Source organism: Rhinatrema bivittatum, chromosome 16 (assembly GCF_901001135.1).
Source record: "Rhinatrema bivittatum chromosome 16, aRhiBiv1.1, whole genome shotgun sequence".
NCBI lineage: Eukaryota > Metazoa > Chordata > Amphibia > Gymnophiona > Rhinatrematidae > Rhinatrema > Rhinatrema bivittatum.
In genome coordinates, this window is record NC_042630.1 from 380,253 (window position 1) to 398,182 (window position 17,930).

Here is a 17,930-nt window from a genome sequence, read left to right on the forward strand (position 1 = left end):
TGCACCTGCACAATTTTATATTATTCATCTCCCCTCTCCCATCACTGGCACTTGTGCACCTGCACATGTTTATATTATTCATCTCCCCTCTCCCATCACTGGCACTTGTGCACCTGCATATGTTTATATTATTTATCTCCCCTCTCCCATCACTGGCACTTGTGCACCTGCAGATGTTTATATTATTCATCTCCCCTCTCCCATCACTGGCATTTGTGCACCTGCAGACATTTATATTATTCATCTCTCCTCTCCCATCACTAGCACTTGTGCACCTGCAGACATTTATATTATTCATCTCCCCTCTCCCATCACTGGCACTTGTGCACCTGCAGATGTTTATATTATTCATCTCCCCTCTCCCATCACTGGCACTTGTGCACCTGCAGACGTTTATATTATTCATCTCCCCTCTCCCATCACTGGCACTTGTGCACCTGCACATGTTTATATTATTCATCTCCCTTCTCCCATCACTGGCACTTGTGCACCTGCAGAAAGTTCTGTAATGCATCTCCCCCTCTCCCATCACTGGCACTTGTGCACCTGCAGAAAGTTCTGTAATGCATCTCCCCCTCTCCCATCACTGGCACTTGTGCACATGCAGACATTTATATTATTCATATCCCCTCTCCCATCACTGGCACTTGTGCACCTGCAGAAAGTTCTGTAATTCATCTCCCCCTCTCCCATCATTGGCACTTGTGCACCTGCACATGTTTATATTATTCATCTCCCCCTCTCCCATCATTGGCACTTGTGCACCTGCAGACGTTTATATTATTCATCTCCCCTCTCCCATCACTGGCACTTGTGCACCTGCAGAAAGTTCTGTAATGCATCTCCCCCTCTCCCATCACTGGCACTTGTGCACCTGCAGAAAGTCCTGTAATGCATCTCCGCCTCTCCCATCACTGGCACTTGTGCACCTGCAGAAAGTTCTGTAATGCATCTCCCCCTCTCCCATCACTGGCACTTGTGCACCTGCAGAAAGTTCTGTAATGCATCTCCCCCCTCTCCCATCACTGGCACTTGTGCACCTGCAGAAAGTTCTGTAATGCATCTCCCCCTCTCCCATCACTGGCACTTGTGCACCTGCAGAAAGTTCTGTAATGCATCTCCCCCTCTCCCATCACTGGCACTTGTGCACCTGCAGAAAGTTCTGTAATGCATCTCCCCCTCTCCCATCACTGGCACTTGTGCACCTGCAGAAAGTTCTGTAATGCATCTCCCCCTCTCTCATCATTGGCACTTGTGCACCTGCAGAAAGTCCTGTAATGCATCTCCCCCTCTCCCATCACTGGCTCTTGTGCATCTCCCCAAATTTCTATCATTTATTTCCCTTTACTATCACCAATGAACCTGCACAAGTTTCCATTATTCATCTCACCTCCCCCTCTCCAATCACAAGCTCTTATGCACTGCACAAGGGTCTGTTATTTATCTCTTCCTCCCAGCACTATCACTTGTGCACCTGCATGACATTTCTCACTTGCCCCATCACTGGTATGAGTGAACATGTATGAGGTTCCGTTGTTCATCTCCCACTCCCCACCCTTACCGGCATGTGTGCACCTGCACAAGGTTGCGACACTGCTTGCACCGCACTGAGCAGCACCAGCGGAATTTGCAGCTGCATCGTTCCACTATTTCAGTCTCCGTGGTGTGGTAGCCACGACCACAGCACATAATGTCACAGCCCTCTGGAGCTCGGGAAGTGCGATTGCAGAGTCTCCCACTGGTCCCGGGCACCCCGTTGCGCGCATCCGGCAGGCAGAAGTCTGGGCTAGGGGAAAGGTATAGCAGGTCACTGGTCGTGTAGGGCTTGAAGTGGGGATTGCGGGGAAGCAGGACTCTGCGAGCCCCCACCTTCCTCTGCTGCACCTCACTAGCACCCTCGAACTTGTCCCTCAGCAAAGCACCAATCCTGCGGAAGGGCGGCATCACCTTCCAGCAGGTGCGCACCTCGCAGGATCCCGACACCCCGTGACACTTGCATTCCACCTTCATGTGAGTAAGGATTGCCTGCAAATGAGAGACAGAGCAACATCCGTACAGTCTCCCGTTAATAGATAATGACAGGAGGAGGAGGCAGGAAGGGTGATTGCATCTCACAATGTGTGTGTGTGCTCTGGGGTCCCATTATGACTCCATGTGAAAGCTGAGCTTCACTATCCCCACACCCAATAGTAATATCACTAAGGTCAAACACGGCCGCCAGCCCTCCCTCCATGTCCCTCCCCACCCCAGCTCTCCAATCACCTTCCTGCCAGCTTCATTATTGTGTAGATTCATGAGGGCTCGACTAGAGGAGACCCCTCCACTTCTCTCAGAGCTATCCACAAAGGCCTGCGAGAAAGCCACTCCATAGGACAGGTTATCAGAGCATCCGGACCACTGAAATCCTGAGAAAAAACACAAATAACACTGTCACTCCCTCCCTGTCCCTTTGCTGGGGGTATAGAGAGGGGCTTCAGTCCCCAGCACTGTCACTCCCTCCCTGTCCCTGTGCTGGGGGTATAGAGAGGGGCTTCAGTCTCCAGCACTGTCGCTCCCTCCCTGTCCCTGTGCCGGGGGTATAGAGAGGGGCTTCAGTCTCCAGCACTGTCGCTCCCTCCCTGTCCCTGTGCCGGGGGTATAGAGAGGGGCTTCAGTCTCCAGCACTGTCACTCCCTCCCTGTCCCTGTGCCGGGGGTATAGAGAGGGGCTTCAGTCTCCAGCACTGTCACTCCCTCCCTGTCCCTGTGCTGGGGGTATAGAGAGGGGCTTCAGTCTCCAGCACTGTCACTCCCTCCCTGTCCCTGTGCCGGGGGTATAGAGAGGGGCTTCAGTCTCCAGCACTGTCGCTCCCTCCCTGTCCCTGTGCTGGGGGTATAGAGAGGGGCTTCAGTCTCCAGCACTGTCGCTCCCTCCCTGTCCCTGTGCTGGGGGTATAGAGAGGGGCTTCAGTCTCCAGCACTGTCGCTCCCTCCCTGTCCCTGTGCCGGGGGTATAGAGAGGGGCTTCAGTCTCCAGCACTGTCACTCCCTCCCTGTCCCTGTGCCGGGGGTATAGAGAGGGGCTTCAGTCCCCAGCACTGTCACTCCCTCCCTGTCCCTGTGCCGGGGGTATAGAGAGGGGCTTCAGTCCCCAGCACAGTCACTCCCTCCCTGTGCCTGTGCTGGGGGTATAGAGAGGGGCTTCAGTCCCCAGCACTGTCACTCCCTCCCTGTCCCTGTGCCGGGGGTATAGAGAGGGGCTTCAGTCTCCAGCACTGTCGCTCCCTCCCCTCTCTTTCTCTTATTTTACCTTCGGGGCTGACTCCTCGCACTTTGCGGTCACAGCCACACTTCTGTAGTTCTCCACGACTGCAGGCCCGGGTGACGGCAGCAGCAACTGCAGCAGCTGCTATCGCATGGATGAAAGCAGCTTCCCTTGTACCTGGAAGAGACCTGAGCATTTAGCCTGATAACCCTTTCATCCTTTTCCTGGGCTGCTCCAACCCAGTACAGCTCAGCTGCAAGCTTGATATCTGTGTGTTTAGGAAGCAGGTGACAGCACTATTTTTACTTCTTGTTGTGTAGTGATCATTTGTTTATTGTCGTCTTTGCGTTTTCATTGCTTTTGTTTTGAATGGATATTGTTTTATGAATGTTTTACTTGGGACCTTATTGTTTTGGGAAGTTGTGGAATACAAGATTTGTAATAAATAAATAATAAATAAGCCCCTGAATCTCTGCGCCTGTGTGGAGGCCCCGAAATCCTGACCTTGCATGATGGCCCTGCCGAAGACGTGCATGCTATCCAGAGTGGAGCAGTTCCAGCGGCGGCTCTGGAACTGGTGCTGACATTCCTCTATGGCCATTTGCGCAGCTCTCCTCACCGAGTCCATGGCCTCCACCTGCCGGCGGCACAGCTGCACCTGCTCCTCGCTGAAGCCCTTCACCTTCTCACACAGGTTCCTGTCCTGCCCAAGCCGCAGTGATGGCTGCCTGGACAGGTGCCTAGAAGAGTAAGGGACAGGTGTGAGGCACACAGGCACTGACTCACAGACCTACACACAGAGGGCACTGGGAAATAAGCACACACACTACACACTCTGAAAACAGAGACAAAACCACACAATGCATGCACACCCATCTATAAACATGCAGACAGTGATAGAAATACAGAGTCACACACACACACACACACACACACTGGCTCACAGACCTACACACAGAGAGCACTGGGAAATAAGCACACACACTACACACTCTGAAAACAGAGACAAAACCACACAATGCATGCACACCCATCTATAAACATGCAGACAGTGATAGAAATACACAGTCACACACACACACACTGACTCACAGACCTACACACAGAGAGCACTGGGAAATAAGCACACACACTGCACACTCAGAAAACAGAGACAAAACCACACAATGCATGCACACCCATCTATAAACATGCAGACAGTGATAGAAATACAGAGTCACACACACACACACACACACACACACTGGCTCACAGACCTACACACAGAGAGCACTGGGAAATAAGCACACACACTACACACTCTGAAAACAGAGACAAAACCACACAATGCATGCACACCCATCTATAAACATGCAGACAGTGATAGAAATACAGAGTCACACACACACACACACACACTGGCTCACAGACCTACACACAGAGTGCACTGGGAAATAAGCACACACACTACACACTCTGAAAACAGAGACAAAACCACACAATGCATGCACACCCATCTATAAACATGCAGACAGTGATAGAAATACACAGTCACACACACACACTGACTCACAGACCTACACACAGAGAGCACTGGGAAATAAGCACACACACTGCACACTCAGAAAACAGAGACAAAACCACACAATGCATGCACACCCATCTATAAACATGCAGACAGTGATAGAAATACAGAGTCACACACACACACACACACACACACACTGGCTCACAGACCTACACACAGAGAGCACTGGGAAATAAGCACACACACTGCACACTCTGAAAACAGAGACAAAACCACACAATGCATGCACACCCATCTATAAACATGCAGACAGTGATAGAAATACAGAGTCACACACACACACACACACACACACACTGGCTCACAGACCTACACACAGAGGGCACTGGGAAATAAGCACACACACTACACACTGCACACTCAGAAAACAGAGACAAAACCACACAATGCATGCACACCCATCTATAAACATGCAGACAGTGATAGAAATACACAGTCACACACACACACTGACTCACAGACCTACACACAGAGAGCACTGGGAAATAAGCACACACACTGCACACTCAGAAACAGAGACGGAAACACACAATGCATGCACACCCATCTATAAACATGCAGACAGTGATAGAAATACACAGTCACACACACACACACACATACACACACTGACTCACAGACCTACACACAGAGGGCACTGGGAAATAAGCACACATACTGCACACTGCACACTCAGAAAACAGAGACAAAACCACACAATGCATGCACACCCATCTATAAACATGCAGACAGTGATAGAAATACACAGTCACACACACACACTGACTCACAGACCTACACACAGAGGGCACTGGGAAATAAGCACACACACTGCACACTCAGAAAACAGAGACAAAACCACACAATGCATGCACACCCATCTATAAACATGCAGACAGTGATAGAAATACACAGTCACACACACACACACACTGGCTCACAGACCTACACACAGAGAGCACTGTGAAATAAGCACACACACTGCACACTCAGAAAACAGAGACAAAACCACACAATGCATGCACACCCATCTATAAACATGCAGACAGTGATAGAAATACACAGTCACACACACACACACACACACACACTGACTCACAGACCTACACACAGAGAGCACTGTGAAATAAGCACACACACTGCACACTCAGAAAACAGAGACGGAAACACACAATGCATGCACACCCATCTATAAACATGCAGACAGTGATAGAAATACAGTCACACACACACACACACACACACACACTGGCTCACAGACCTACACACAGAGAGCACTGGGAAATAAGCACACACACTGCACACTCTGAAAACAGAGACAAAACCACACAATGCATGCACACCCATCTATAAACATGCAGACAGTGATAGAAATACACAGTCTCTCTCACACACACACATACACACATGCACTGACTCACAGATCTACACACAGAGGGCACTGGGAAATAACCACACACACTACTCACTCAGAAACAGAGATGGAAACACACAATGCATGCAAACCCATCTATAAACATGCAGACAGTGATAGAAATACACAGTCACAACACACACACACATACACACATGCACTGACTCACAAATCTACACTCAGAGGGCACTGGGAAATAAGCACACACACTACACACTCAGAAACAGAGATGGAAACACACAATGGATGCACACCCATCTGTAAACATGCATACAGTGATAGAAATACACAGTCACACACATACACACACACACACACACACACACACACTGAATCACAGATCTACACACAGAGGGCACTGGGAAATAAGCACACACACTACACACTCAGAAACAGAGATGGAAACACACAATGCATGCACACCCATCTATAAACATGCAGACAGTGATAGAAATACACAGTCACACACACACACACACGCACACACACACACTGACTCACAAATCTACACACAGAGGGCACTGGGAAATAAGAACACACACTACACACTCAGAAACAGAGATGGAAACACGCAATGCATGCACACCCATCTATAAACATGCAGACAGTGATAGAAATACAGAGTCACACACACACACACACACACTGGCTCACAGACCTACACACAGAGAGCACTGGGAAATAAGCACACACACTACACACTCAGAAAACAGAGACAAAACCACACAATGCATGCACACCCATCTATAAACATGCAGACAGTGATAGAAATACACAGTCACACACACACACTGACTCACAGACCTACACACAGAGAGCACTGTGAAATAAGCACACACACTGCACACTCAGAAACAGAGACGGAAACACACAATGCATGCACACCCATCTATAAACATGCAGACAGTGATAGAAATACACAGTCACACACACACACACGCACACACACACACTGACTCACAAATCTACACACAGAGGGCACTGGGAAATAAGAACACACACTACACACTCAGAAACAGAGATGGAAACACACAATGCATGCACACCCATCTGTAAACATGCAGACAGTGATAGAAATACACAGTCTCTCTCACACACACACACACATACAAACATGCACTGACTCACAGATCTACACACAGAGGGCACTGGGAAATAAGCACACACACTACTCACTCAGAAACAGAGATGGAAACACACAATGCATGCAAACCCATCTATAAACTTGCAGACAGTGATAGAAATACACAGTCACACACATACACACACACACACACACACACACTGAATCACAGATCTACACACAGAGGGCACTGGGAAATAAGCACACACACTACACACTCAGAAACAGAGTTGGAAACACACAATGCATGCACACCCATCTATAAACATGCAGACAGTGATAGAAATACACAGTCACACACACACACACGCACACACACACACTGACTCACAAATCTACACACAGAGGGCACTGGGAAATAAGAACACACACTACACACTCAGAAACAGAGATGGAAACACGCAATGCATGCACACCCATCTATAAACATGCAGACAATGATAGAAATACACAGTCACACACACACACACACACACACACACTGACTCACAGATCTACACACAGAGAGCACTGGGAAATAAGCACACACACTGCACACTCAGAAACAGAGATGGAAACACACAATGCATGCAAACCCATCTATAAACATGCAGACAGTGATAGAAATACACAGTCATACACATACACATACACACACACACACGCACTGACTCACAGATCTACACACAGAGGGCACTGGGAAATAAGCACACACACTACACACTCAGAAACAGAGATGGAAACACACAATGCATGCACACCCATCTATAAACATGGAGACAGTGATAGAAATACACAGTCACACACACACACACAGACTCACAGATCTACACACCCTCTCAGTCTCTTCCTCTCCCTGGGAATTCCTGATTCTGCCCTGATTTCCCCCTTCTCACCCTTCAAATTCCCTAAGAGAAAAAGGACTCCTAGTTCCCCTCCCCCATTGAGTTTCCTGAGGGTAGCAGTGACTCCTTACTACCCCCCCAGTGAGGGTTAGAAGGAGAGGAGTGTGGAGAGGGTGGAGGGTACTTACATCCAGGAGATGGAGGGAGATGTGGGAGACAGCAGGAGCAAAAGAAGAAAGCAGAGCAGGGCAGTCATCATCACCCTGAAAAGCTGTGGTGTAGCGGGACCCTCAGTACTCACTGCAGGGGTCCCAGCTGCATGGCAGCCTCTCCCTCTCTCTGACAGCCGGAGACCCCCTGAGATCTAGGAAATCAGTCCCGTGCTGGATACCTGGGCTGCCCCCCTCCTGTCTCTCCTCACATTTCCATCCTGGATCACTGCAAACTTACAAGGCAGTGCTCCTCTTCCCCGCCCCTGCCCTACGCCCTCAGATCCTCTCTCCATCTCCTCCCTTATATCCTAATCTCTCCTCCTCATCATCTCACCCTCCCCTCTCCTTCCACCCAATCCCACATCTCTTACCCCCTCCTCCCTCTACATGCTCCCCCGTCTCCTAACCTCTCCTTCTCCCCTCCACCTTCTCTCACATCTCCTAACCTTTCCTCTCCACCTCTTAAACCTTGTCCATCTTCTCTTCCTTCATGCACTCCCTCATGCTAACCTCTCCTTTCCCCCTCCACTTGCTATCCAAATTCCCCTTCCTCTCCGAACCTCTCCTCCCTATTTCCTGACCTTCTTTTTCCCCCATTTCTTCTCCCTTCTCCTATCCCTTCATCCCTTTCTAGCTTTCCTCTCTCAGGGCCCTCCCCTCCTCTCCTCACTCCTGGCTTTAGCAATGTCTGGATTCCTGGTATTTTGTGCCGTATCCCTCATAGTTACAGCAAACAGCACCCCCCGCAGATTAACCCTTGCACTTCCATCTGAACATGGGGCACACAGGACCACTTGGGGTGGCCTCTTGATGTACTTCCCTGAAGGTCATGTGCATGCCACGTCTCCTGACCACACGCGTGCACTTGGCATGTCTACACACCGCACCTGTACACGCCTGCACTGTGCAAAGGAATTCACTGGAGGAGGGCAGAAAGCTGTAAATAATGGGGAGGGGGTCCTGCTGCCAGGCTCCAGCGGAGCAGATTTATGGAAAGGGAGGTGGGTGCCTGGAACAAGGGAATTAAAGTCAGAGATCAGCCCAGGTCTAAGCTGCCGCTGGGAAGAGGAAATGCAATTTTCCCAGCCTTTTACCTGCATCCCTCTGCTGCTCTCCCCCAAAGGCAACTCTAAGTGTTCTCAAATCTAGGTGCCAACCTCTGCAGGAAGTCCGAGGCACCTGCACTTTGTACCTGCATGCAACACTTTCACTTTGAGACCTGGTGCAAAGGCTGCAAGTGAAACTTATCCCCGTGCAGAGACTGACAGGAAGTGCCGTCTGCTCTTCTGTCTTACAGGAAGCCCAGGGCGGCTGACATGTGAGGACCTGTCGGGTCCTGCATGCAGGGTGTGACAGCTTCCACACTCACAGGGATCAGGTCTCACGGGATGCACTAAGAAATCACTCACCAGGACCACAGCAAGAAGAGAAGAAGTGAGCTGAGCTCCAGCACTTCCTCCTGCACAGCTGGTTCCCTACGACACTTCCACGCCAGTAAGTACATATTATAGACATACCTCTCTGTGCTCTCACTGCCCCCAGCACTGAATCCAGGAGGGGGCCCTGTGAGTCGCTGCCCCCAGCACTCCTGTCACTGAATGCAGGAGGGTGCTGCGGACTGTGGGCCCTGTTGTATTGATACCTGTCAGTGTCCGTACTCTCGCTGCCTCAGCATTCTCATCCCTGAGTCCAGGAGGTTGCTGGGGACTGTGGGCCCTGCAGTACTGACACCTGTGAGACTCTGTACTCTCACTGCACCCAGCACTTCCATCCCTGAATCCAGGAGAGGTTTGGGGACTCCAGGCCCTACTAGATTGACACCTGTGAGCGTCTGTACTCTCGCTGCTCCCAGCACTCCAGACACTGAATCCAGGAGGGGTCTAGGGACTCCAGGCCCTACTAGACTGACACCTGTGAGTGTCTGTACTCTCACTGCTCCCAGCACTCCCGTCACTAAATCCAGGAGGGGTCTGGGGACTCCAGGCCCTAGTAGACTGACACCTGTGAGTGTCTGTACTCTCACTGCTCCCAGCACTCCCGTCACTGAATCCAAGGGGTGGTGTTGGATCTCTGTGTCTTCGTATTCTATAGGAAGGGGAGGCAGGGTAGAAACTGTAGCAGATTGAATAGAATAAGATTTGGTATAAAGATAAATAGGGGAAGTGTTACAGAAAGAAAGAGTGAATCCCACAGCAACAGAGGCTGGATGACGTCTGTGACTGGGATGCAGTGAATCGCTTGGAGGAGCACTATTAGGATCTCTCATTGTTCCCTCTTCACAATTTACTGCCTTAGAGCGAACATTTCCCCATGGCTGTCAGTCCCAGAACAAGGACAGCTCAGAGTGAGAAAAGCAAATAAGGATCTCTTCCAGCAAGTGTAGAGAGGAGGGGGAGACTTAGCCGCACAAGACACCCCAAAACCTCTCATTGTACAGCAGGAGAGCAGACAGTGGAGATGTCTCTCTGGTACCAGCAGGAGGCGCTCTCACCAGGCTGGGGCTGACACTGACAGTGCATGGGGTGAGGGGTCCCAGGACTGGGAGTGCAGAGAGTGGAGATGTCTCTCTGGTACCAGCAGGAGGCGCTCTCACCAGGCTGGGGCTGACACTGACAGTGCAGGGGGTGAGGGGTTCCCAGGACTGGGAGTGCAGAGAGTGGAGATGTCTCTCTGGTACCAGCAGGAGGCGCTCTCACCAGGCTGGGGCTGACACTGACAGTGCATGGGGTGAGGGGTCCCAGGACTGGGAGTGCAGAGAGTGGAGATGTCTCTCTGGTACCAGCAGCAGGCGCTCTCACCAGGCTGGAGCTGACACTGACAGTGCATGGGGTGAGGGGTCCCAGGACTGGGAGTGCAGAGAGTGGAGATGTCTCTCTGGTACCAGCAGGAGGCGCTCTCACCAGGCTGGGGCTGACACTGACAGTGCATGGGGTGAGGGGTCCCCAGGACTGGGAGTGCAGAGAGTGGAGATGTCTCTCTGGTACCAGCAGGAGGCGCTCTCACCAGGCTGGGGCTGACACTGACAGTGCAGGGGGTCCCAGGACTGGGAGTGCAGAGAGTGGAGATGTCTCTCTGGTAGCAGCAGGAGGTGCTCTCACCAGGCTGGGGCTGACACTGACAGTGCAGGGGGTGAGGGGTCCCCAGGACTGGGAGTGCAGAGAGTGGAGATGTCTCTCTGGTACCAGCAGGAGGCGCTCTCACCAGGCTGGGGCTGACACTGACAGTGCATGGGGTGAGGGGTCCCCAGGACTGGGAGTGCAGAGAGTGGAGATGTCTCTCTGGTACCAGCAGGAGGCGCTCTCACCAGGCTGGGGCTGACACTGACAGTGCAGGGGGTGAGGGGTCCCCAGGACTAGGAGTGCAGAGAGTGGAGATGTCTCTCTGGTACCAGCAGGAGGCGCTCTCACCAGGCTGGAGCTGACACTGACAGTGCAGGGGGCGAGGGGTCCCAGGACTGGGAGTGCAGAGAGTGGAGATGTCTCTCTGGTACCAGCAGCAGGCGCTCTCACCAGGCTGGGGGAGCCACTGACAGTGCAGGGGGCGAGGGGTCCCCAGGACTGGGAGTGCAGAGAGTGGAGATGTCTCTCTGGTACCAGCAGGAGGCGCTCTCACCAGGCTGGGGGAGTCACTGACAGTGCAGGGGGTGAGGGGTCCCCAGGACTGGGAGTGCAGAGAGTGGAGATGTCTCTCTGGTACCAGCAGGAGGCGCTCTCACCAGGCTGGGGGAGTCACTGACAGTGCAGGGGGTGAGGGGTCCCCAGGACTGGGAGTGCAGAGAGTGGAGATGTCTCTCTGGTACCAGCAGGAGGCGCTCTCACCAGGCTGGGGGAGTCACTGACAGTGCAGGGGGTGAGGGGGTCCCCAGGACTGGGAGTGCAGAGAGTGGAGATGTCTCTCTGGTTCCAGCAGGAGGCGCTCTCACCAGGCTGGGGCTGACACTGACAGTGCATGGGGCGAGGGGTCCCCAGGACTGGGAGTACAGAGAGTGTAAATGTCTCTCTAGTACCAGCAGGAGGCGCTCTCACCAGGCTGGGGGAGTCACTGACAGTGCAGGGGGCGAGGGGTCCCAGGACTGGGAGTGCAGAGGGCATTCATTGCTTTTCTTCTCTTTCTGGTCACCATCTTGCTCCTTGCTCTGCAGAATAATTTTGCTGGTGGTGTTCCATGACCTCTGACCTGTGCTGGCTTTTGTATCAACAGCAAACACCCAAAATGGTTCAATTTCCAAGGAAACCGCTTAGAGACCTCTTCAGACCCCTTAATGCCTTTCGTCTTGTAATTTTTTTATTTGTTTTTTGTTTTTTACTGTTCTTTGAAAAGTTTGTCTTCCAAAGATGACGACATAAACGAAGAGATCGTTGCCTAGAAACCTTCCTGGTCCTTCTGTGCTTCTCTGACATTCTCCAGAGGGAAGACGTGGGGAAGGCAAAAAATAATTGAGAAATTCTGTTTCTAGAATTCACTCTTCCACAGAAAAACTCAACAGCTGGAATCCCTTGCATGTGAATAATCCACTGACAGGATCCAGGAATATTCCACTGCTGGAATCCCTTCCATGTGAATAATCCACTGACAGGATCCAGGAATATTCCACTGCTGGATTCCCTTGCATGTGAATAATCCACTCACAGGATCCAGGAATATTCCTCTGCTGGAATCCCTTCCATGTGAATAATCCACTGACAGGATCCAGGAATATTCCACTGCTGGAATCCCTTCCATGTGAATAATCCACTGACAGGATCCAGGAATATTCCACTGCTGGAATCCCTTCCATGTGAATAATCCACTGACAGGATCCAGGAATATTCCACTGCTGGAATCCCTTCCATGTGAATAATCCACTGACAGGATCCAGGAATATTCCACTGCTGGAATCGCTTCCATGTGAATAATCCACTGACAGGATCCAGGAATATTCCACTGCTGGATTCCCTTGCATGTGAATAATCCACTCACAGGATCCAGGAATATTCCTCTGCTGGAATCCCTTCCATGTGAATAATCCACTGACAGGATCCAGGAATATTCCACTGCTGGAATCGCTTCCATGTGAATAATCCACTGACAGGATCCAGGAATATTCCACTGCTGGATTCCCTTGCATGTGAATAATCCACTCACAGGATCCAGGAATATTCCACTGCTGGAATCCCTTCCATGTGAATAATCCACTGAGAGGATCCAGGAATATTCCACTGCTGGAATCCCTTGCATGTGAATAATCCACTGACAGGATCCAGGAATATTCCACTGCTGGAATCCATTCCATGTGAATAATCCACTGACAGGATCCAGGAATATTTCACTGCTGGATTCCCTTGCATGTGAATAATCCACTGACAGGATCCAGGAATATTCCACTGCTGGAATCCATTCCATGTGAATAATCCACTGACAGGATCCAGGAATATTCCACTGCTGGATTCCCTTGCATGTGAATAATCCACTGACAGGATCCAGGAATATTCCACTGCTGGAATCCATTCCATGTGAATAATCCACTGACAGGATCCAGGAATATTCCACTGCAGGAATCCATTCCATGTGAATAATCCACTGACAGGATCCAGGAATATTGCTGGAATCCCTTCCATGTGAATAATCCACTGACAGGATCCAGGAATATTCCACTGCTGGATTCCCTTGCATGTGAATAATCCACTGACAGGATCCAGGAATATTCCACTGCTGGATTCCCTTGCATGTGAATAATCCACTGACAGGATCCAGGAATATTCCACTGCAGGAATCCATTCCATGTGAATAATCCACTGACAGGATCCAGGAATATTTCACTGCTGGAATCCATTCCATGTGAATAATCCACTCACAGGATCCAGGAATATTCCACTACAGGAATCCATTCCATGTGAATAATCCACTGACAGGATCCAGGAATATTTCACTGCTGGAATCCCTTCCATGTGAACTTTCCACTGACAGGATCCAGGAATATTCCACTGCTGGAATCCCTTCCATGTGAACTTTACACTGACAGGATCCAGGAATATTTCACTGCTGGAATCCCTTCCATGTGAACTTTCCACTGACAGGATCCAGGAATATTCCAGTGCTAGTATGCCTTTCATGTGAATATTCCACTTACAGGATCCTGAAATATTCCGCTGCTAGTATCCCTTCTTATCAATATTCCACAGACAGGATCGAGGAATATTCCACTGCTAGTATCTCTTCCATATTAATTTTACCACAGACAGGATCCTGGAATTTTCCACTGCTGGAATCCCTTCCATGTGAAAAATCCACTGTCAGGATCCAGGAATATTCAACTGCTAGTATTCCTTCCATGTGAATATTCCACTGACAGGATCCAGGAATTTTCCAGTGCTGGAATCCCTGTGAAAAATCTAGTGACAGGATCCAGGAATATTCCTGTGCTGGAATCCCTTCCATGTGAATAATCCACTGACAGAATCCAGGAATATTCCAGTGCTAGTATGCCTTTCATGTGAATAATCCACTTACAGGATCCTGAAATATTCCGCTGCTAGTATCCCTTCTTATCAATATTCCACAGACAGGATCGAGGAATATTCCCCTGCTAGTATCCCTTCCATATTAATTTTACCACGGACAGGATCCAGGAATATTCCACTGCTAGTATCTCTTCCAATTTGAATATTTTACAGACAGGATCCTGGAATTTTCCACTGCTGGAATCCCTTCCATGTGAAAAATCCACTGTCAGGATCCAGGAATATTCAACTGCTAGTATCCCTTCCATGTGAATATTCCACTGACAGGATCCAGGAATATTCCAGTGCTGGAATCCCTGTGAAAAATCTAGTGACAGAATCCAGGAATATTCCTCTGCTGGAATCCCTTCCATGTGAGTAATCCACTGACAGGATCCAGGAATATTCCAGTTCTGGAATCCCTTCCATGTGAACAATCCACTGACAGGATCCTGGAATTTTCCACTACTAGTATTCCTACCATGTGCATATTCCACTGACAGGATCCAGGAATTTTCCAGTGCTGGAATCCCTGTGAAAAATCTAGTGACAGGATCCAGGAATATTCCACTGCTGGAATCCCTTCCATATTAATTTTACCACGGACAGGATCCAGGAATATTCCACTGCTAGTATCTCTTCCAATGTGAATATTCTACAGACAGGATCCTGGAATTTTCCACTGCTGGAATCCCTTCCATGTGAAAAATCCACTGTCAGGATCCAGGAATATTCAACTGCTAGTATCCCTTCCATGTGAATATTCCACTGACAGGAGCCAGGAATATTCCAGTGCTGGAATCCCTGTAAAAAATCTAGTGACATAATCCAGGAATATTCCTCTGCTGGAATCCCTTCCATGTGAATAATCCACTGACAAGATCCAGGAATATTCCAGTGCTGGAATCCCTTCCATGTGAATAATCCACTGACAGGATCCAGGAATATTCCACTGCTGGAATCCCTTCCATATGAATAATCCACTGACAGGATCCAGGAATATTCCACTGCTGGAATCCCTTCCTTGTGAATAATCCACTCACAGGATCCAGGAATATTCCACTGCTGGAATCCCTTCCATATGAATAATCCACTCACAGGATCCAGGAATATTCCTCTGCTGGAATCCCTTCCATGTGAATAATCCACTCACAGCATCCAGGAATATTCCACTGCTGGAATCGCTTCCTTGTGAATAATCCACTCACAGCATCCAGGAATATTCCTCTGCTAGAATCCCTTCCATTTAAATATTCCACTGACTGGATTGCTTTGCCTGGAATCTTCTACTGACTGAATCCCTCTCACATTAATGTTCACTGAAATGTACACCTCCCACACTGATATTCCTCCAACAGATTCCCCTTTCATGAGAATATTCCAGTGTTGTTACCTCTCTAATTGTGGTCAGCTTGGGAGCAGTGTAGGACATTCATATCAGTTTCCCGGCTGGATTTATTATAAGTTTACAAGCACAGCTCACATCCAGGCCCCTATCGGGCCTGTAGTCAAGGAGGTTTCTCAGTGTCTGAGGAAGTGCGATTTGGGAAACATAGAATCGAACAAACAGGACTAGCATAAAGGATCAACAATTCATATCCATGCAGGCTCTGATTCTTGGTCACATCAAAGTGTGCAGGACAGGTCTGGTTCCAGGTCAGGACAGAGTATGCACAGATAGGCCTGGTTCAAGATCAGGACACAGCATGTACAGACAGACCAGGATCCAGGTCACTACAGTGTGTGCACAGACAGGTCAGATTCCATATCAAGTCAGTGTGTACAGAGACAGATCAGGCTCCAAATCAGGTCAGAGTGTATACAGACAGATCAGGCTCCAGGTCAGGTCAGAGTGTGTACAGACAGATCAGGCTCCAGGTCAGGTCACAGTGTGTACAGACAGATCAGGCTCAAGGTCAGGTCAGTGTGTGCAGAGACAGATCAGACTCCAGATCAGGTCAGTGTGTACAGACAGATCAGGCCAGTGTGTGCTCAGACAGATCAGGCTCCAGAGCAGGTCAGTGTGTGTACAGACAGATCAGACTCCAGATCAGGTCAGTGTGTGCAGAGACAGATCAGGCTCCAAATCAGGTCAGTGTGTACAGACAGATCAGGCTCCAGATCAGGTCACAGTGTGTACAGACAGATCAGGCTCCAGGTCAGGTCAGTGTGTGCAGAGACAGATCAGACTCCAGATCAGGTCAGTGTGTACAGACAGATCAGGTCAGTGTGTACAGACAGATCAGACTCCAGATCAGGTCAGTGTGGGCAGAGAAAGATCAGGCTCCAGATCAGGTCAGTGTGTGTACAGACAGATCAGACTCCAGATCAGGTCAGTGTGTGCAGAGACAGATCAGGCTCCAAATCAGGTCAGTGTGTGTACAGATAGATCAGACTCCAGATCAGGTTAGTGTGTGCTCAGACAGATCAGGCTCCAGATCAGGTCAGAGTGTGTACAGACAGATCAGGCTCCAGATCAGGTCAGTGTGCACAGACAGATCAGACTCCAGATCAGGTCAGTGTGGGCAGAGACAGATCAGGCTCCAGATCAGGTCAGTGTGTGTACAGACAGATCAGACTCCAGATCAGGTCAGTGTGTGCAGAGACAGATCAGGCTCCAAATCAGGTCAGTGTGTACAGACAGATCAGGCTCCAGATCAGGTCACAGTGTGTACAGACAGATCAGGCTCCAGGTCAGGTCAGTGTGTGCAGAGACAGAGCAGACTCCAGATCAGGTCAGTGTGTACAGACAGATCAGGCCAGTGTGTGCTCAGACAGATCAGGCTCCAGATCAGTCAGTGTGTACAGACAGATCAGACTCCAGATCAGGTCAGTGTGTGTACAGACAGATCAGACTCCAGATCAGGTCAGTATGTGCAGAGACAGATCAGGCTCCAAATCAGGTCAGTGTGTACAGTCAGATCAGGCTCCAGATCAGGTCAGTGTGTGCTCAGACAGATCAGGCTCCATATCAGGTCAGAGTGTGTACAGACAGATCAGGTTCCAGATGAGGTCAGTGTGTGCTCAGACAGATCAGGCTCCAGATCAGGTCAGAGTGTGTACAGACAGATCATGCTCGAAATCAAGTC

At 49.9% G+C, this 17,930-nt stretch overlaps 2 protein-coding genes across 2 annotated transcripts in view; one reads left to right on the forward strand and one right to left on the reverse strand.

The window, feature by feature from the left end:
- Nucleotides 1–1,047: 1,047 nt before the first annotated feature.
- LOC115077924 (protein Wnt-4-like) lies at nucleotides 1,048–9,866 on the reverse strand. The gene is made up of 5 exons (XM_029580364.1): nucleotides 9,772–9,866; nucleotides 3,748–3,983; nucleotides 3,289–3,420; nucleotides 2,263–2,405; nucleotides 1,048–2,025 (listed from the first exon to the last, which is right to left on the reverse strand). Exons 1-5 carry the CDS (start codon nucleotides 9,864–9,866, stop codon nucleotides 1,558–1,560), a joined length of 1,074 nt encoding a protein of 357 aa, XP_029436224.1. The 3' UTR covers nucleotides 1,048–1,557.
- Nucleotides 9,609–17,930, forward strand: part of LPAR5 (lysophosphatidic acid receptor 5) — a 30,012-nt gene continuing 21,690 nt past the window's right edge. Inside the window, exon 1 of the mRNA XM_029581781.1 lies at nucleotides 9,609–9,856. The gene's annotated coding sequence lies outside the window, so the exon portion shown is untranslated. The remainder of the gene's footprint in view (nucleotides 9,857–17,930) is intronic.

Excerpts from the sequence above, each read along its gene's own strand:
- LOC115077924 (XM_029580364.1), bottom strand. The coding sequence starts at position 9,866 with ATGTACTTACTGGCGTGGAAGTGTCGTAGGGAACCAGCTGTGCAGGAG. Across the intron at positions 3,984-9,771 it reads CTCTTCTTGCTGTGGTCCTG|GCACCTGTCCAGGCAGCCAT; the intron begins GTGAGTGATTTC and ends TTACTCTTCTAG. Across the intron at positions 2,026-2,262 it reads ATAATGAAGCTGGCAGGAAG|GCAATCCTTACTCACATGAA; the intron begins GTGATTGGAGAG and ends TCTCATTTGCAG.